Below are 20,225 nucleotides of genomic sequence, written 5' to 3' on the forward strand. Positions count from 1 at the left end.
CTTCACACACAGTGAGAGACAGTCCCTGCCCCCGCTGAAATAAGGTCCCCATTGTGCCGGGTGCTGTAGAAGCAGAGTCCAGACTCACGTGGCTATAAATGCAGCCATGGTGCTGAGATGGGAGTCCATTCTACATGAATGACCACCTGCAAGTCTCCTTCTTTCATCAAGAGTTAGTATGGGAGGCTTTAGCCTTCTTACAGCCCTCAAAATTGTGTCTTCCAACCTCATTCATGGCCAACCTCATGGTGTATTTCCTTCCACCAATGCTCCGTAAACCTTCTGTAGATGCGTATCTTCATTTGCACGGTGGACATGATCCCACCATTGCAACGGTCGTATTCTCAACTGGTGTAAGCTGCAACTTGCAGGGGTTGTCTAAGTATCTCCTCGCTTATGACAAAAATCAAGCCAACGGACATTAAGAATATGCCGTAATTTTTGACATCGAAAACTGTTTCATTCTCTCTCCTCAGCTGTTTTTAACAAGCTCCATAGAACCGGGTTGTCACCGCCACTGCATTGAATGTTTACCTGAGTTATCACACAGCTATCCTGCCACCCAAACAGGGGCCTTTGAAGATACTGAAGGGCCATCGATGCAGGACCCAAAGCATGACTTACGTCTTTAGAGAACCTCTGGTTGCCAATTGACTACCTAGAGAAATAAAGCTATTCACTCATTTGGTATCATTGCCATCTACCTGCAGTGTTGGCAAGTCGTCCGTTTCCATTTCTAGGAGGCGTGCACACCTTTAGTTTGATCACCATTGATCTGACGTCCCATACAGTCTGCAGCTCTTCCACCATAAGCTGTTGTCTCTCCAAATCAGGCAATATCCTCTGAATACTCAAAATCCTTTAAAGATTAATCTTCATATTTCACATCTCCTACTTTGGCATCAGATAATCTATTAGAACATTAAATAAAGTAGGCAAGAGACTGCATCCCTGGTGTACTCCTGATTCTATGGAAAACCAGTCTGTAATACAGCTGTTGACAATCACACAACGAAAATGTACCCCAGTAAAATCACTCACTAGGGACACTAAATTGTCAGGTGCCCCATACTGATGTAACAGTAACCACAGTGACAATGGAAGCACTGCGAGAAGAGTCTATAAAGGTGATGCTAATTTCCCTTTGTTACTCTCGTCATTTTTAATTACATTCCACAAGGCCTATATAGCACGGATTGCAAGTCAACCTATAATGAAGCAACACTGATTGTCGTTCATTTTAGGGATGAGCCAGTTTTTCAGTCGGTTCAGGAGTATGATGATCAACACCTTCGCTGGGTCTGACAGCAGCGTGATGTGATTTGAGCAATTTGGTCGCTCTCCCGTTTGTAAAAAAGGGATACTGCAGTCCTTTCCCCAATCTTCTGGAAAGTGACTTGTTCCCCAAACATTTTAAAGGATTCTGTGAAGACAGTGAATGAAATCCGGACCTCCCCTCTTTAGCAGTTCTGATGAAATACTAGCAAGGCCAGATCCTTTATCATTTCGTGACTGTTTTGCCTGCAAGTATCACTTCTTATGTCACCAGCCGACTTTCTGTTGGATTTATTTAAGGCACCTATGTGTAACAGGTGGCTTGGAGGGCCAGGTGGCCTAGGGGTTAGGGCACGTGGCTCTCAGCCCCACTGCTTGGTTGAGGAGCCTCAATCTTTAAGGCCGGAGAGGGGTGGGGAATACAGGGACCTGGGCCCACCCTCGCCACGGAGTCCCATCCCAGGCCCCTGTACACGTCAAGGCCCTCTTAGTAGGGAGTAAAAATCTGCTGCCCTGAGCTACTTCCTACCAATGTCTGTTCAGTTTGGGGGTGTGGCCCCTCCAGTCCTGTTTGCTGGGTGGGTTGCTTCACGTTGGATCCCCTCTTCGGTCTTGGGTGGGACCTTGCTGAGGTCCTTCAGGCTCCTTCAGGCAGGGCAGCTGCATGTTGGTGAGGACAAGCCCCACACTGTCTCTGGGGTTCGCTCCCTCAGTGACTGGAGGCTCCTCGGTTCCCTTCCCAGTCTCCCTCGACCGGGGAGATGGTGCTTACTCCTTGTTGGCGGCCTGAGCCGGCAGGCTAGTGCACCTTCCCCTCAGATAGGGAGGCAGCCAGCTCCTGCCTCTTCACCAGCCAGCCCCGAAATGGGCCAGGCTCCTTCCTTTTTTCCCCTTCCCAGGCCAGGCATTGGCTGCAGGTATAACAGACCAGGGCTCGCTGGGCCCAAAGACTCTCCTTTACCCCTTCCATGCTGGCTAGCTTCATCACACCACTTCTGAAACTTAATTACGTGGAACATCATGGTTGCTATTTGGAGTCACCCAGATTCCGGAGCAAGGTCAGCCTCCCAGATGAGTTTAGTCAGGGGCTTCCGAAGTAGAACGTGATCCGAGGCTGCATCATGGCCCAGTGGCTACAGAAATGCATTCTTCTGGCTATTACTGGGCTGAAACCTGGTAGCCGTTACAAATAATCCGTGTGCGGAAGCAAATTTGAACAGAGGCACGCCATGGGTGGGAGGGATAGCTCAGTGGTTTGAGCACTGGCCTGCTAAACCCAGGGTTGTGAGTTCAATCCTTGAGGGGGCCATTTAGGGATCTGGGGCAACTATGGGGGTTTGGTCCTGCTTTGAGCAGGGGGTTGGACTAGATGACCTCCTGAGGTCCCTTCCAACCCTGATATTCGGTGGTTATCTGACCTCTCTTCCAGTGAGCTGTGTGGCCCCAGAACTGGTTCAAATCTAGTTTTTTCATGGCCCGTTCAAATCCAGTCCTCTCATGACTAGTTCTCACGTTCACCTGGGTTCCTCTGTGAACCCCACCCCTCGGTGCTTTTGAAAACCCCACCGGGCACCTATCATCATCGTTAGGTGCTGGGAGGTGGGGGCTACCGGGTGCAACAGGCTCTCTGATGTTGACGTGATGCACTAGCTACGTCATCGAGCGTGGCATAAAAAGCAGCTGATTCGGACATCCCAAGGCCAGAAGGGACCGTTGTGATCATCGAGTCCAGTGGTACTCAAACTTTTCCTCTTCCCCCGCCACTCCCATTACCAGTAATAGAATGTCTCCGGGCCCCCAACCGGGCTGGGAGCGGAGTCACAGCTGGCCTGGGGCTGGGAGCAAAGCCGCAGCTGGGGCTGATGGCCGAGAGCGAGGGCTGGGGACCGGCGGCCGAGCCGTGGCCGAGAGCGGAGCTGGGACCGCAGCTACGGCCAGGGGCGGGACCAAAGCAGAGCTTGGGGCAGACTGGGGCCAGGTGGCTCTCCCTCCCCATGGGGGCTGGCCCGGGGCCCACCACATCCCCCTGGACATTCCTGCATGTGCTCCACAGTTTGGGGCCCACTGATCCAGTCTGACATCCCGTATATCACAGGTCAGAGAACATCTCCAATAGCCGCTAGGGGTGGAGTTCACAAAAGTTGTAAGGTGACAGGCCCATGAAAATACACTTGGGGCCTCTGTACCTCATTTGCCGGTGCCCCACCTCCTCCTATTTCACCCCAGTTTCAGACATCCTGAGCCCCCCTAAGCTGGGGTTCCCCCAGGCACACTTAGGCGTTATGACGCTCAGCACTGCGAACCAGGGCCCTGCGTGCTTTGAAAATGCTACTAGGAGCCCTATCTGCGGTGGTGGGTGCTTAAATACCTTTAAAAATCTGGCCCTTCGTTTCGGTCTTTGTTGCCCTGCTATAAAGCGGGGTGACCAGCGCTTCCCTAGAGGCGTTGCGAGGGTGCACAGGCTAGAATATGCAGAGACGTTACAGTAACGGGGTCAATAAAAGGGTACAGTGAGCATCATTCGAGGGGTCACAAACTATTAAAAGAGATACTACCTCATTCCTAAACACGACACGCCGCTGTGTTTAGCGTCAGCGGGGCACTGATATCTGACTGCCCCACCTTTCAAGGGCTCTTCATTTTGGCCTCTACATCACCCAGTGGCCTTCCCGTTAAATTGTGTCTTTCCACCCCAGAGCCTCCGGCTGGGTTATTTCTCGCCTCGCTGAGTTTTCCGCTGTGTCGATTCGCGTCTCTGAGGGATGGGAGGGCTCGACCGAGAACGGACAGTTCAAATCTGCACGCCCCTTTTCCTGTCCCCTCACATCCCCTTTATACCAAACACACCAAAGGGTGGCGTGAAACCATGAGAAAGAGCCATGTCAAGTAAGAGGACACACTTCCCTCAATGGAATAGGGATGTGGTTAGCAGCACATAGCAACCGAGCCTTCTCTGAAGTGCGATGGGCCAAACCCACAGCTAGTGTAAACCAGCACAGCCCTGGGGAGCTCAGTGAATCAATTCAGATACACAGCAGGGATCTGGCCCCATTGGTTCCAATGGAGCTAGGGCCAATTTACATAGGAAATGCCATATCGGGTCAGACCAATGGTCCATCTAGCTCAGTATCCTGTCTCTGATACTAGCCAGTACCAGAGCTTCTGGAGAAGTGTACCGAACAGGACAGTTTTGGAGAGATTCACCCCACCCACCTCTCCTGGCTTCTAGCAGTCAGAGGTTTAGGTTCATTTCAAGCATGGGGTTGCATCCCTGCCCACCTTGGCTAATAGTCATCGATCGACCTATCCTCCAGGGACTTACCCAGTTCTTTTTTAGAACCCAGTTGTACTTTTGACCATCACAATATCCCCTTGCAATGAGTTCCACAGGTTTAATGTGTGCTATGTGAAAAAGTATTTCCTCTTGTTTGTATTAAACCTGAAGCCTGTTAATTTCACTAGGTGACTCGTGGGTTTTGTGTTGTGGGAAAGGGTAAATAACACTTATCTGTTCATTTTTTCCACACCATCCATGGTTTTATAGACCTCGATCATATCCTCCCTTAGTCGTCTCTTTTCTAAGATGAGCAGCCTTAATCTTCTTTGTCTCGCCTCGTACGGAAGCCGGTCCATCCCCTTGATCATCTTTGATGCCCTTCTCTGAACCTTTTCCAGTTCCACTATCTCCTTCTTGAGACAGGGCGACTAGAACTGCACACAGTATTCAAGGTGTAGGCGCACCACGGATTTATACACAGATATATATTATGATATTGTCTGTCTTATTTTCTATCCCTTTCCTAACATACTGCTACCCTTTTACGGCTGCTGCACGTTTTCGGCGAACAAGCCATGGTGACTCAAGATCTCTTGTTTGGGTGGCAACAGCCAATTTAGACCTCATCATTGTGTCAGCATAGTTGGGATTAGTTTTCCTAATGTGCATTACTTCGCACGTTGGAAAAAAATTACCTTGCTCTGGCGGGGGGCTCTCTGGCCCTATGGATTCCAACAGAAATAGGGCGAATTCACAGCAGCTGCGATCTGGCCCAAGAGCCCTGTTAATACTTGTTAACCACTGTCACACGACAGCTTTCTCGGCTGGCCGGTTGTGGTATGAGAGTAATATTTTCCGATGCGTGCTCAGGCCACACTTGCAAACTACATCGTCCAAGGTTTCAGTCAATAACTAGTCCAGCTAGTTTGTTCTTCCATTAGTCCCTGTGAACTCTTTGAACTATGATATTGATCCGTTCTAATGCTACATCTCAGTGAACCTTTCACCAGCAAAATGCCAGGCACAACAGCGGCACTGGGTAAATCATTCCCAGGCTGAACCAATGTCCTCAAGTGGTGTTAAAAAGAGAACTGAAGATGGTCTTCTGGTTAATGCACTGCACTGGGACCCAGGAGACCTGGGTTGCAAAGTTCTGCCACAAATTTAGTGTGTCATCTTGGAAAGTCACTTAGGAGCAGACCTTCAGAGATATTTAGGCACCTAGTTTCAATGGGAGTTGATCCCCAGCTGAGATCAGGGCCCCATCGTGCCGGGTGCTTCACACACAGGGAGTCCACGCTGCAAAGAGTTCACAATTGAAATACATACGAAGCAGGCGGGGAAACTGAAGCAGAGGGGGAAGAAGTGACTTGTGCAAATTCACACAGCAGGTCAGAACTGAGATGAGAACAAAGCCAGGAATTTTAATTCCCAGCCCAAGAGTTTAGCCCCTGTGACTAGACCCGCCTACAGCTACCTGAAAGCTACGGTGCCTCTGAAATCCCTGGCCCCAAGGCTGCACCAGTCTCTACATTTCAAGGCCAGTTGCACTGGTTTAAGGCTGCAGGACCCAGACAGCCCTGGCTGTGACAGGACCCTTTGCAGTCACATGTGAGAGGAGCGGAATTCAGCTCTCAGAGGCGGCACTTCCTGACATGGGATTGATGTCAATTATATTCACAGACCAAGCCCCGGCTGCCCTGAGAGCACAGCCAGGTGCTCGTATCAGCTGCTCGCATCATGGCTGGGGAGATAGTCTATGCTGATCTGAACCTCCCCTCTGGCTTTCCTGGCTCCAGGACGCCCCTTTCAGCTCAGCCTCTCAGTAAGTGACCGTTATTTCCCGGGGGGTTCGCTGTAAACCCAAAGACGGATTTTGCTGGGAAGCCTAGAGCAGGTCTGTGCCAGGGGAATTTCTGGCTTTGGGGGAGGTGGCTGCAACACTTTTGATCAGCTCTCTGTAGCTGCTCACTTCTGTGTGCGGGGCTCTCTCGGTGCAGAAGCCTGGGGTGGAAAGGGGAAGTCCATGCACCCACTTGCCTGCCCGGGTGGTGCAGACGACTTCTCCAGTTACGACCCATCAAGCTCTCGCTGGGGGCTTGTGGAATTATAGATGGTTGCATGACGGACTCAGGCTACTAGGGCATTGGCAAGAATAATTTGAACTGCTCGGACACGACCCTAGAGTGGGGATGAGCCACAAAAGCTACTGCATGAACTCTACGTGCTACCTAGACAGCGAGGGCTGTCTCTGGCTATATGCTCCTGCAGCCCCCAGCCCAACAGGGCCCTGATCTCACACAGCCTCTCAGGGTGCTACCGTAATTGACTCTTCCTTCCGAGGAAAACCGGTACACACAACCGTAATGCTGCCTCTGGGCATCCTCTGTAATGGTCCACGGAGCTGCTACTCGAAAGCTGAGGAGCGCTGGCTGGGCGGGGAAGGCTAGCTTCCGGGGTAAGCCCCTGCACTGGGAATCTGGACATGGTGGGTCCTTATTTTGGTCAGGTGCTCAGCCCCCCAGAGCTGGAGCCAGTTTTCCGTACACAGCTCAGCACCCAGCCTGCCTCGGCCCTCACACCCCACATCTGCAGCACACAGGGGCAGGATTTTGCTGCAAGTGGCCAGAGGAGAATTTGCAGGTACAGCGTAGGGCAGTCACATGCTACAGTACCTCCCCCCAGAAAAACCCTAGCAGAGAACAGTTTCCAGCAGGGGTGGGCCTGGGAGCAGTAAGGAGAATTTCTGCTGCTCCAGATAATCCGAGTTTCTCGGGACTGTCCATAAATTAGAGCAACCCCAGGGCTGCTCTAATTGACACCTGGGACTGATTTGGAGAAGCCCAGAATCACGAGCCCCGGGATTGCACTTCCCCTGCTGCACAGAATCTCTGCAATGCACAGCATTAGCACGCTTCTTAAGAAACTCTTCGAGAAGCTACGGTTCTCAACTCGCTCTGGGCAGCCGTGACTTCACAGCAGCTATATTTAAGCTATTGTTTCCTCTCCCAACCTCGGTGGGGGAAATTCACATCTCTGCAGAGGGCCAAGTGCAAAGGCCAATGCCCAACTTCCAGCCTGCGAAAGAGGACTAGAGTGGTGTCTGGACTTTGTGGGGGTTCTCTACACAGGGGTGAATTTCATCCCGTGCACCCAGCGTCTTCAAGGCAGGGCATGTCTCTTGCTAGGCGCAACGTGATTCATACACGTTGCATGTCCAAGAGTCACTCTGATCGTCAAGTCTGTTCCCCCCCACCCCCGTAACCCAGGCCAGAGATTGTCACCTACAGATGCTGTCTTTGATTAGAATTATTCTTCCTTATGCTGTGGCCCCAATTCAGCACAGAACTTAACACACGTGCCTCTCGTTAACCACTTCCTTAAGCCCCATTACGGTCAATGGGTCCGGAGCACACTGTTCAAGTTAAACCCACGTCCAAGTTCTTTGCTGAATAGGGATGTTTTGTTGAACTGGGCCCTAACTGACATGATTGAGTCCAACAGGAACAAAGCATGCAGGCCACGCTTACAGGATGGGGCCCTCTGTCCTGGGAAGCAGGGACTCTGAAAAGGATTCAGGAAGGGGGGGTGGATACTCAGCTGACCATGAACTCCTAGTGTGACACTGTGGCCTAAAAGGCTAATGCGACCGTGGGATGCATAAACGGGGATCTCGAGTAGGAGCAGGGCGGTTTTTTTACCTCTTGATTTGGCCCTGCTGCAACCGCTGCGGGAATCCTGTGTTCAGTTCTGGTGCCCACAATTCAGGAAGGATGTTGCTAAATTGGAGAGGGGGTCAGAGAAGAGCCACAAGAATAATTAAAGGATCAGAAAACCTGCCTTGTAGTGATAGACTCAAGGAGCTCAATCTATTTAATAAAGAGAGGGTTGAGGGGTGACCTGATGACAGTCTATAGGTATCTACATGAGGAAAAATATTGAATAACAAGCTCTCCAATCTAGCATAGAAAGGTTCTAACAAGATCCAATGGCTGCAAGTTGAAGCTAGACAAATTCAGACTGGATATAAGATGTAAATTTTTAACAGGGAGAGGAATTAATCATTGGAACATTTTACCAAGGGTCATGGTGGATTCGCCATCACTGACAAGTTTTAAATCAACCCTGGGTGATTCTTCTATAAGATCAGCTCTAGGAATTATTTTGAGGATGCTCTCTGGCGTGTGTAATACCGGAGGACAGACAAAACAACCAGAATGGTCCCTTCCGGCCTGGGAATCTCTGAGTAGCTCGTAGTTAAACTGTGGTTAGTTCCATCAGTTTGTGACAAGGGCAGATATTCTTGTTCTTGGACCTTTTCCATGGAATCTTTTTAATCACCATTTTTTGTTCTCAAACATCATCATTTTGAAATGTTTTGATTTCAAGACAGAAATGTTTAGAAGAGGTTTAGAAAACATGATCTACGAGGAGAGGTTGAAGAACTGTACGTGTTTAGTCTAGAGGAGAGACGGAGGAGGGGGGAAATGCGACCAGTCTTCCAGTATGAAAAAGGTTATTATAAAGAGGGTGTAGATCAATTGCTCTCCATGGCCACTGACGGTACGATAAATAGTAATCAGCTTAATTTGCAGCAGGGGAGATTTAGGGGAGATTTTAGGAAAAACTTTCTAACGCTAAGGGTAGTTAAGCACTAAAACAGGTTAGCTAGGGAGGTTGTGGAAACTCAGTCATTGGAGGTTTTTAAGAATAGGTTAAACAAACACCAGTCACAGACGGTGTAGGGGTAAATATGGTCCTAGCTCCGTGAGGGGTGAGGGAGGGGGAAGGTGGGCTACATGACCTCTTGAGGTCCCTTCCAGCCCTACATTTCTGTGGTTCTCTGTCTTCAAGATTGAAAGATGTTAAGTCTGAAATAATAATGTCATTTGGCTAAGCTGGCCATGCAACATAGTAATTAAACCTTGAAAATGCAAAGAGAAAGCACCGAACTAGAGATATTTACAAATGGGAAAATGTTTCCAGCCAAAAAAGTTGCAAATGGGAAACCTTTGAGAAAATCAAAGCTGGGAAAGCAAAGTAATAATAGTGATGCCGAATCCTGCCCGGGCCATTGTAGGTTGCTCAGGGCACGACCCAGACTCCACCATCCCTGGCTAACCTGGGCTGCTCTTTGCCTGTATTTGGGGTTGTCATGTTCTGTACGTTCTCTGTCTCTCGGAGGACAGCTCGATGGAGGGATCCTTTGCTAGGCCCCCTTTGCATGTTCTTCCAGCTGCCCGATGGCCAATGCTCTGCTTCATTCTTAACCTAAGAACGGCCAGACTGGGTCAGACCAATGGTCCATCTAGCCCAATATCCTGTCTGCCAACAGTGGCCAAAGAAAACACATCCCAGATCTTTCCAACTTCTGTTCTGGATAACTTAAGAGAGCAGGTGATGTTGGACTCTTGGCATTTGTTATTAATTAATTGCATTTAATGTCTAGTAATTTTCTAAGGCATTTGCTTTCCAAGGTATTTAGACATCTGTCTATGCCTTTGGTGGATTTCCAGCTTTCACATCTATGCATTAGGGTGGAAATAACATTTGAGCTGAATACTCATAGTTTGGTCTTTAAACTGTAGATTTGCAATGACCGAATCGTGTTTAAGCTGGTCCATGCAGCTGCTACCTTGCCAATTTGTGACATTATTTCCTCCTGGACTTTCCGTTGGCGTGCACGGTACAGCCAAGGTATGCAAATTGACAATATACATAATGAACACAATAGACAATAATTAAGAATAATGCAATCAAACAGAAAAAGAACTTGAAAAACAACAAACAAATATGGTGAAGAATAAAAAAAGGGGAGGTCATTTAAAAATGTGGGAAATGTAAAATATTGAGAAAATGTTCATATTTTCCTAAATGTTCATATTTCCCATTTTCAAGAAAAGGGCCAAAATTTCACCCCATTGCCTTTACATTAAAAGTCAGACAGCTCTCCAGTCATCCCAGACTGGCCTACGAAGGGAAACCAGATGAACAGGGGAGTGTATAGGCCCCAATCCTGTAATCAACTCCCTGTGGGCATCGGATTCTACCCACGCTGGGGATGTATTTTTCTTTGAAACGGTCTTTCGTACACCAGGTTCCGATTGTTTTTCACCAGACGTTGGCTCTTACAGGTCCCCCGAGTCCCCGGTGGCATCGGACAGCGCTGTGGGTCGGATGGATTGGGAACGTTGTCCTGGTGATGGCTGTGATAGCGCTGGGGATTTGGGGTGAGTAGCTGACAGCTCCGTGTTTATTTGTGCGGGTCCATCAGTGTATAGCATGGATTAGCCTGTCCCTCCAGCACTCCATTGTGGAGCCCCTCCCACTAGCTGGTACATTTTTTTGATGCTCCGAAGAGCTTGACTGTAACGTAGAGAGAAAATTAAATATATAGGGAGATGGGTGTGAATGGGGATGGATGGAAAACTAGATAGATCCAGGCATACACTGGAACTGGTTAAAAATAAGGGGGGGAATTTACTGATATATTTTTAAAAAAATCCTTGTCACCCTCTGTTCAAAATTCAAAAGATCCCCCTAAATTCTGAAAGCTCAGAATTTGAAAAGCTCTGTAAGTTGGCTGAAAAAAAGGGAGGGAGTGGGGAGAATTGGGTGACCGTTTCATCAACATTTTCCCTCATTTTTTGTTTCAAATTTACATAGACATTTTAAAATTAGCAAAAAATTTCAGCCAACTCCAATACGAGCCCTGGTTGAGAATTTGTCATCCAAATGTGTGTTTTAAAAAAGGAAATTTGGATTTTGCTATATGTGTGTGCTCCCTATCCCCCCGGTTACCTTCTTTAGCACCAATCCCCTGACGCGTTTTGAGGGACGGGCCTGGGTTCTTCTGGATCCCGCCTCCCGCTCCCCAGGGTGTAACATTTTTATTTGCTTCCCGTATGAATTTATTTGCCGGTGCCGCTACCCACCTCACTCCTGCCTGGCAGGGTCACCAGGGCAGCTTGGGAGGAAAATTCTCAGCCCAGGGTAACCCCCACTTACTTGCCAGTTAGCTGGAGACTCCCAAGAAATAACACAGACACATACAATATATTCCACACCGTCATTATATTAGACAGGAGATAAATATAACACTATTCCAGGGGAAACCGGTGTCCACGCTGATAATACCCATGAATTTCCCCAGTCACGTGACCTGATCTAGCAATCTAGCAAGGTGAAATTAGTGCCCCGTTGGGGTGCGTACTTGTAGGGGCCCTTGACGACCTGTGACCACGATATCATCTGTGCCTGTTAGCAGCGTGGCTGACTGGGCTCAGTGCAGCCCAAAGGACTCACGCGTGGGATAAGGCCGTCAGTCCCGCCACGGGTTTAATAGGCAGCAGGTTATAAAATCCCCAAACCCAGACCCGCTGGCTTGAGGGCACATTTCCCAGGAGTAGGGGGGGTTTCTCCCGAACCATCTCCCTGACTAGCTAACGGAAGGATGGCGACTCACAACTCCACGCCGGATCCTCACGGTCAGAGATGGCTCTGGACTGCGGAGGGGCTGATGATCACTGCGGGCAGACGTCCTCTTCAGGCAGGGGTCAGGCTGCTGCTGCTCCCAGGATTTCTCCTCACCTCCAAGGGGTGTACGGCTCCGGGGGTAGGTTACTAAACTAGCCTAAAAATCCTTACTTCAGTCTCCCACCCCAGCACTCAGCCACGCTCCCCGCCAGCGGCAGCCCCGGGCTAGCAGCCAGAGCAGTGGTGCCATGGGGTGGCTGATTTTCCCTAGGGAGATGGGGGCTAAACTCAGCCAGGCTGTGTGGGGGGAGTTTTCACACACACAGCATATCAGGGTTGGAAGGGACCTCAGGAGGTCATCTAGTCCAACCCCCTGCTCAAAGCAGGACCAATCCCCAGTTTTTGCCCCAGATCCCTAAATGGCCCCCTCAGGGATTGAACTCACAACTCTGGGTTTAGCAGGCCAATGCTCAAACCCCCCCTCCCAACAAAGGTCTCTAACCTGGGAGTCGCCTTCCTCCCAGGGACAACGCCTCTCCCTGAGCTACTGGCACATAGAGCCCCAGGAACCTAGGGAAGCACCTTGGGGCTTACACATGTATATATATCTCCGCTCCGGCTGTGTCACTGCAGTGCACCTTGGGAGTCCCACGCCTGCGGTGCATCATGGGAGATGTAGTCCAGCCAGGGAGCCTAGTCCATAAGGAGGAACAGCAGCATGAGGCACGAAACTACAACTCCCAGCAGCCTAGGCAGCGGCAGGTCAATATTGAACCCACCTGAAGTGAAACATTTCATGCTTCCCAATCAGGTTGATTCTGAATTTTTCCTTCCACAAACAAGCTTTTGATACTTTGACTTTTCGTCCCAATTCAGGGCAAAAACAAATGCTGAAATATTGGAATTGCCTGTGGCACATAAATTCGGATTTTTTGACCGACTCTTTCTAATACATACACAGCCCCAGAGATAGTCACAGCAATGGAGACACAGGGAGTGCACCAGACCTGTAGAAAGAGGATATTGTCTTTAACAGACCTGGGTTCTGTTTCCACATCTGCTGGGTGGCCTTTGCACAAGGCACTTTGCCTTTGTGTTTCCGTTCCCTCCCCAGCCGATGATTTGCCTTGTCCATTTACGGGGAGATTTTCAGAAGCCCTTAAGGAATTTAGGAGCACCACCTTCACACTGACATTAAATACCCTCCACTTGGCTGTAAGCCGCTCTTAGCTCTAGCATCAATTCCTGACTCTGCCACAGACTCCCTGTGTGACTGTGGGCAAGTGCTCTGGGCCTCAGTTTCCCCATCGAAAAAATGGAGATCGTGCCTCCTTCATCTAAGCAGATTGCAAGTTCTTTGAGGCAGGGACCGTCTCTTGCTGTGTGTCTGGGCAGCGCCTGGCACAACGGGGCCCTGATCTCAGCTGGAGCCAGGACTGTCTCTCGCTGGGTGTCTGGGCACAGCTGGGCCTCTCGGCTCCACAGTCATAGATATAATACCAGAAAGAGAAGGCTGGTCCGAGGGGCTACGGCCTAGCTGCAGCCTAGAATGTGTCTGTGCTGGGCTGTAAGGAGCCAGCTGGGCTCTGGGCAGAAGATGCCGTTTGCTGCCCTGTCCCTGTTTGTAACCTTGTTTACTTGGGTGGCCGGAGCGACATAGGTGGTTTCTCTTTGTGGTACAGGAGAGGAAGTAAAATGAGGACAGGAGCTGTTTCCACACTAGACTGGGCAGTGAGGGGGCGATTCAACTTCAAAGGTCATCTAAGTCAATGGAAAGTTTTATTAACATTGCACTAGTAACCCAGCTGAGATCAGGGCCACATTGTCCTGGGTGGTGCACAGACCCACAGGGAGAGACAGTCCCTGCCCCAGCTGAGATCAGGGCCCCGTTGTGCCAGGAGCTGTTCAGACCCACAGGGAGAGACAGTCCCTGCCCCAGCTGAGATCAGGGCCCCGGTGTGCCGGGCGCTGCACGGAGCCACAGCGAGAGACAGTCCCTGCCCCAGCTGAGATCAGGGCCCCGTTGTGCCAGGAGCTGTACAGACCCACAGGGAGAGACAGTCCCTTCCCCAGCTGAGATCAGGGCCCCGTTGTGCCAGGAGCTGTTCAGACCCACAGGGAGAGACAGTCCCTGCCCCTCCAAGAGCTCAGAATCTCAGTAGACAAGACAGTCAAAGCAAATAAGTTGAATTTACTTGGCCAAGGTCATACGGCAGAGCTAAGTCTGAATCCCGATTTCCTCCTCACGCTGCCTTTCCATTGATCACGCTGGGCACTCGGCTGAACCACCGGCTGGGGAGTTGTAAAGGGATTGTTGTAATTTCAAATTTTGAAACATTTCCACTTGCTTCAAAATCTGGGGGCAGGGGGAAATGATCCTAGTGGACCCCCAGCTTTTCGTCAGCCGTGGGCGTTTCCATACAACTGTCCCCAGCACGTAATAGTGAGGAAATGTAGCTGGTGGATAAAATGGAGAAGGGGCGTCCCCAAAATGTGGCTGGGAATGTTTCCCCCTGAAGGTCGTGTTCCCATCGCCAGACTGATGTGTCAGACAGAGCTGGCTGTTCGCCGCAGGATGGTGGGACGGGGCAGGAGCTCCCAGGCATCCCGAGAGGAAGGCTGGCCACTGGTTTTGGTGCTAATCTGGGACTCAGGAGCTCTGGGACCTGTTCCTGGTTCTGCCACTGATTCCCCGTGTGACCCTGGGCTGGTCCCTTAAGGCTGGAATTCCACAGGAGTTTAAGTACCTAACACTGCATCTAGGCGCCGAAAAACAACCCACTCGGTGACTAATGCCTATTGAAGTCAATGGGAATTGGGCTCCTAGGGCCCACGTTCTCAAATGTATTTAGGTGCCCAACACCCACAGGAGTTAGGCACCTAAATCCTGTTGAGGATCTGGGCCTAGGTGCTTCTGAAAACCCCACTTGGAGTCTCTTTGCAGCTTTAAGTGCCTAAACCCCTTGAACAATCTGTCCCCATGATCCTCCCCTTCTTCATAGGGAATGTGGGTGAAGGACAGAGACAACAAGTGACAGGGGTCAGATAAACTCCGCAATAGACAGGTTGTGCCCCTCTGGGTGGCTGCATTGGAGGGGGAGGCTTCTGGGAGGCCTGTTTTCACTGAGCCAACTTCCACAGCAGCAGAGAGCCCCTGACGCCGGACGCTGTGACCCCGGCCCTGACTCCCACACAGCTTCAGCCCAGAGTCTCGGCTTCCTGTGCGATCTCACATCCCCGCCCACGTGGCTCCCGGACCCTCCTCTCTCCAGGGCAGGACGCACAGTGAGGAGGGCTACACTGTATTGAACCTGCAGCCCCAGAGGGGCGGCTGAGGTGGTCTGTCCCGGCTCGGAACCCAGGCTGGTCCACACCACTGTGAAGAGCTCTGTGCCTCAGTTTCCCCACCTGTACAATGGGGATAACAGCCCTGTGCCCTGCCTCACAGGGTGCGACTGGGAGGCAAAATCTAGCAAAGACTCTGAGGTGTTTTGATACTGCTTTGATGGGGGCTGGATAACTTAGATGCAAAGATGAGGTGGGTTTGCAAAGAGGCCCAAGGGATTTAGGCACCCAGCTCCCACTGATTTTCAATCCCAAGCCACTCTTTTGGACTGTGGCCCTTTGGGGCTGTTCTGAAGCCCATGGGAGTCGATGAAGGTGGGGCTGAGTGGGCTTTGGGCCAGGCCCTGTGTCTCAGCCGGTGCTTTTCCCCAGCAACTCCCCATCACATTGACCCGCCACCTCACTCCCACCGACGCTGCTTTGCAGTTTCCCACTTGATGTCCGAGAAGGGATGGACCCCGTCAGCCCCTGGGAGCGAGGGAGCCGGGAGCAGAGATACAGCGACACCCCCTGGGAGCGCAGACCGCAGCACGGCAGAATGCAGCGCCCGCCTGGAGCGTTTCCGATCCCAGCTGTGCCCCCCGGCCCAGCCCGGCCCAGCAGGTAACCCCAGCTCCTGTGTCTCTGAGCCGCCCTCCGCCCCGGGCACGGCCAGTGGAAACCCAGCGGCCGTCCCAGCCCGTGGGGATCCTGCAGGGCAGGGACACGCCGCCCCCTGCTGGCTGCACCGATCTAGCCACCAGCCCGGCTGGGTGCCAGGCTAGGAATGGACCTGCCTCAGCTGGGACTGGGTGTGAGGGCTCTGCTGAGACGGGGGGGGGGCGAGCGACATCTAGTGGCCATGCCCGGTACTGCTCAAGGGGGGGGGGGTCTTAAAATAATCTAATACCAGGATGGACAAATGCTTGCAGAGCAGGGACAGATCCCAGCAGAGAGACGGTCTCATGGACTCACCCCCTCCCATTGCCAGCCATCCCTGGGATCCCACCTTCTCTCCTGTGCTCCCCAGTTACCACCTCCCCTCCCATATCCTGTTAGATTTCCACTAACCAGCCCCCAACGCATCTTCAGTTGTCCTAAGCCCCTTCTAGGCCATTCTGGCAGAATAATGTAGCCTTAAAATGGATGCAAATAGCCCCATGAGGTCTCCTCTGCCCTGGAGACCTCCCTGCCTAGGGTGGGGCTGGAGTAAGAGCCCCTCACACACTCTGTTCCCAACCCCCAAAGTAGGGAGCAGATTGGCGTGGGTGGCAGTGCACTATGGGTATTCTCTGCTCCCCAGGGCCCATATGGGAGCAATGGATAAGGCAGAGCAGCCCCGAGGCTGCTCTAACTGACGCCAGGAACCAGGCAAGGCCCGGCCTAACCCCAGATTTCAGGGAGCACAAAGGGGATTCAAACCCATTTTATCCCCATCCCAGCCCCAGTCGCAGGAAGGGAGTAGCCGGGAATGAGGCCCAGAGGGCTCAGAGCATTAATGAATCCTGTCTCTCTGCAGGGGGCTCCGGGTGCAAACTCTGCCCCACGGACTGGCAGCTGCATGGGGACAAGTGCTACTGGGTCGGCAGTGGAAGTAAAACGTGGAGCGAGAGCCGCTCCGACTGCTCAGCGAGGGGCTCCCAGCTGCTGGTGATCCGGGACAAGGAGGAGCTGGTAAAGGGGACGGTAACATCCTGCGGGAGCTGCCCCTGCAGGCCTGGGCCCTGGGTAGAGAGTCCGAGGACTCGTATATGCTACATGGTAGATCTAGGATTGTCAGTGCTGCCTAAAGGACTTGGACACCCCATTCTCATGAATTGTTAATATCAGGGTGTCCAAATCCCCTAGGCAGCTACGACAAATCTCAGCCTAAATCACCAGCCCTGAGATCAGGGACTGACAATGGTGGATTAAAGCTACCGGTGCCCTCCCCCTTCTGGGATGTGCCCAACACAACTCAGCTGGAGAGAGGGGCTGAGTGTGAGTGTGTGTGTGTGAGAGAGAGAGAGAGAGTTATGAGGCTTGAGGGCTACAGAGAGAGGGGGTAGGTGTGGGGCTGGGTGGACAGAAGAGTCTACATGGGGAATACTTGGCGAGATGGACAGGTATGCGTGGGGATGGATAGGTGTGTACAGGGATAGGTGGACAGCCAGACAGTAGTTCTGGGGCTAAAGTTGTTGAGAACTTGGATTTGCAAGAAAAGAGCCGAGAGCAGGTTCTGGTCCCCAGCTGCCTGTCCCACACTCCCTGCAGGAGTCCCTCCAGGCCCTGACACAAGGCACGTATCAGTTCTGGGTCGGACTGTCCCGCCCCTCCCCGGAAAAGGTCTGGACCTGGCTGGACGGCTCCCCGCTGGATCAGACCCTGTGAGTGATTCCTTGAGTCAAACCCTTTCCCTCCCCTCCGTGGGCAGCAGGGGCCGGGGACAGAGATGGGGGGAGGGGATGTTTGGGGGAAGGTCAGGACTTTGGGGGAAGTCATTTTCAGTGTAAGGTGATGACAAAGACCCTTCTATTCCCCCCCTGGCCCCCAGAGGAGGTGAAGCTGGAGCCCTGGGGGCGGGGGACGTCTCCCAGAGTTGGGGTGTGGAGGGAGAAGAGCAAAGGGGCCAGGCCAGAGCCCTGGGGATCCCCCAGACAATGGGGCAGGGGGGAGGGGGAGACACAGAGCCGCCAGAGAGGCAGGAGGGGATCAGGAGGGGGCAGCGTCGGCCCAGCCCGGTGGGGAGGGGACGCGGAGCAGGGGAGGGAGATGGACAGGGTCTAGCCCAGCGGGGAGGAGGAGGCTGGAGCAGGTCCCTGGGCTCTGGGCAGGGAGAGGCCGTTCGAGACCCTGGCCAGGGCCCTGACAGTGGGGAGAGAGGGCAGCCCCCAGGGCAGAGCTGGAGGAGACGACGGCTGCGGATCCCGTTGGAACAGGGAAGAGCCGCTACCGACTGCGTGTGATGGATCCACACGCGCTGACAGGGGCCCTCTCCTCTGTCCCACAGGCTCCCGGTGTCAGGCCCGGCTGAGGGGAACAGCTGTGGGATGGTGAACAGAAATCGGATTGGTTCTGACACCTGCAGCTCTGCATTTCAGTCGATTTGCCAGCGAGACGCCGTCCCGCTCTGAGCAGGGTACGGGGGAGACCTCAGAGCGCGGCACCGTTATCCCCGTGTCACACGAGGGGAAACCACATGGCAGACACTGACCTGCCCAAATTACACCGAGAATTGATGGCAAAGTGGGAAATGGAACCCAGGCGTCCTGGCTCCCAGCCCCGCCCCCTCGCCCAGCACTGGGAATAGAACCCAGGAGTCCTGGCTCCCAGCCCCTTCCCCTCGCCCAGCGCTGGGAATGGAACCCAGGAGTCCTGGCTCCCAGCCCCTCCCCCTCGCCCAGCCTTGGGAATAGAACCCAGGAGTCCTGGCTCCCAGCCCCTCCCCCTCGCCCAGCACTGGGAATAGAACCCAGGAGTCCTGGCTCCCAGCTCCTCCCCCTCGCCCAGTGCTGGGAATGGAACCCAGGAGTCCTGGCTCCCAGCCCCTCCCCCTCGCCAGCGCTGGGAATGGAACCCAGGAGTCCTGGCTCCCAGCCCCTCCCCCTCGCCCAGTGCTGGGAATGGAACCCAGGAGTCCTGGCTCCCAGCCCCTCCCCCTCGCCCAGCGCTGGCTGGCAGGGCTTGGGCTGCAGGTATCAGGCTCTGCAGAGCCCTGGGGCAATTTATCCCTCACCCCACCCAGGACTGGGAGAGAAGAGTCTGCCCCAGGTCACGTAAATCAGCCCCAATTCAGTGTCCAGTGGAGCAGAACTGATTGACCCCAGCTGGGGATCTGGGCTTTCCCCTGGATTTCACCCGATTCATTTCCTTTCACCTCTCTGCCAGGTTCCGCTCTCCGCTCTCTTCCCCGGCGCACCCACTGCTCCCGTCCAGCCTGTGACCTGACGCACCTCTGCCCATCCTGCCCTAACGGATCGTTAACTCCTGTCACTAACGATGGGGTCTCAGCTTCAGAGGTTTCTGTGTGGATGTGCTGTCCACTTGCTACCTCCTTAGGGCACCTTTAAGTAGATCAGTGCCCCCAACCCCGATCCCAAATGGAACCTTTCCCTGTGCATTATTTGACGCTCTCCGGGGTCACTGTCTCTGTCAGAGGAGCCGGATTGGGGTGCTCCATGGCAGTGAGGGAGGCACTACGGGGACGGCTGGGGGCTAACGAACGCCCTGTTACCCCGTGGCCCGGCAGCCCAGGAGGAGATGGCCTGGCAAAGCTGGAGGGCAGGGCGGCTGGCCAGGCTGAGAGCTGACCTTCCAAACAGACCCAAGTGTCTTTAGGAGCCGCCCCCGAGACAACTGGGCTTGTGAGTGCAACAGGACAGAGCTTGTCCGGTCCGCGGAAGAGACAGGGCTGGCGAGCGCTGGCCCGGTCAGGGTTTGGTCCTGGAGCTGGACGAAGGCAACATGCTGAAGGTGCTGTCACAAGAGGGAGACGGTGTGGCCTCCAACCAGAGCCCCAGCATCTACCCTACAGTTAAACCGCTCCTTCGCTCGAGCCCGGGTTAGGTGGCATGAGCCAGGCGCAGGTGTCCAACTGCCGTGTAAACATCGCCCTTGTGCTTCACTTTCCCCATCTGCGAAATGGGGATATTGATATTGACCTTCCTGCATGAAGCACTTTGAGATCTACAGATGCAAAGCTCGAGATCGGAGCTAGGGATCATCATGATCATGGGGACATTAAAGGTTTCTGTTAAACCGTGCGAAAGCTGGGTGTGTTTATTGTTGATGGGCCACAGAGCGACTCGAACCATGGCTTTGACGTGTTATGTGACTTTAGACAAGTCACTTGCCCAATCTGTGCCTCAGTTTCCTCTCCCACCCTTTGTCTGTC

At 52.9% G+C, this 20,225-nt stretch overlaps 1 protein-coding gene across 1 annotated transcript; it reads left to right on the forward strand.

The window, feature by feature from the left end:
- The first annotated feature begins 6,223 nt into the window (after positions 1-6,223).
- On the forward strand, positions 6,224-20,099 carry LOC140897827 (killer cell lectin-like receptor subfamily B member 1B allele C). Its single transcript, XM_073310940.2, has 7 exons — positions 6,224-6,377; positions 10,687-10,782; positions 15,800-15,976; positions 16,872-17,026; positions 17,606-17,718; positions 18,342-18,470; positions 19,220-20,099. The coding sequence occupies exons 1-6, from the start codon at positions 6,293-6,295 to the stop codon at positions 18,463-18,465; spliced, it is 750 nt and encodes a 249-aa protein (XP_073167041.1). The 5' UTR covers positions 6,224-6,292; the 3' UTR covers positions 18,466-18,470; positions 19,220-20,099.
- Positions 20,100-20,225: the final 126 nt, after the last annotated feature.

Source organism: Lepidochelys kempii, chromosome 14, assembly GCF_965140285.1.
Source record: "Lepidochelys kempii isolate rLepKem1 chromosome 14, rLepKem1.hap1, whole genome shotgun sequence".
NCBI classification, from domain to species: Eukaryota; Metazoa; Chordata; order Testudines; family Cheloniidae; genus Lepidochelys; species Lepidochelys kempii.

Coding starts and splice junctions, on each gene's coding strand:
- LOC140897827 (XM_073310940.2), top strand. CDS start 6,293: ATGGCTGGGGAGATAGTCTATGCTGATCTGAACCTCCCCTCTGGCTTT. Junction 17,027..17,605: donor TCCGGGACAAGGAGGAGCTG/GTAAAGGGGACG, acceptor CACTCCCTGCAG/GAGTCCCTCCAGGCCCTGAC. Junction 17,719..18,341: donor TCCCCGCTGGATCAGACCCT/GTGAGTGATTCC, acceptor TCTGTCCCACAG/GCTCCCGGTGTCAGGCCCGG.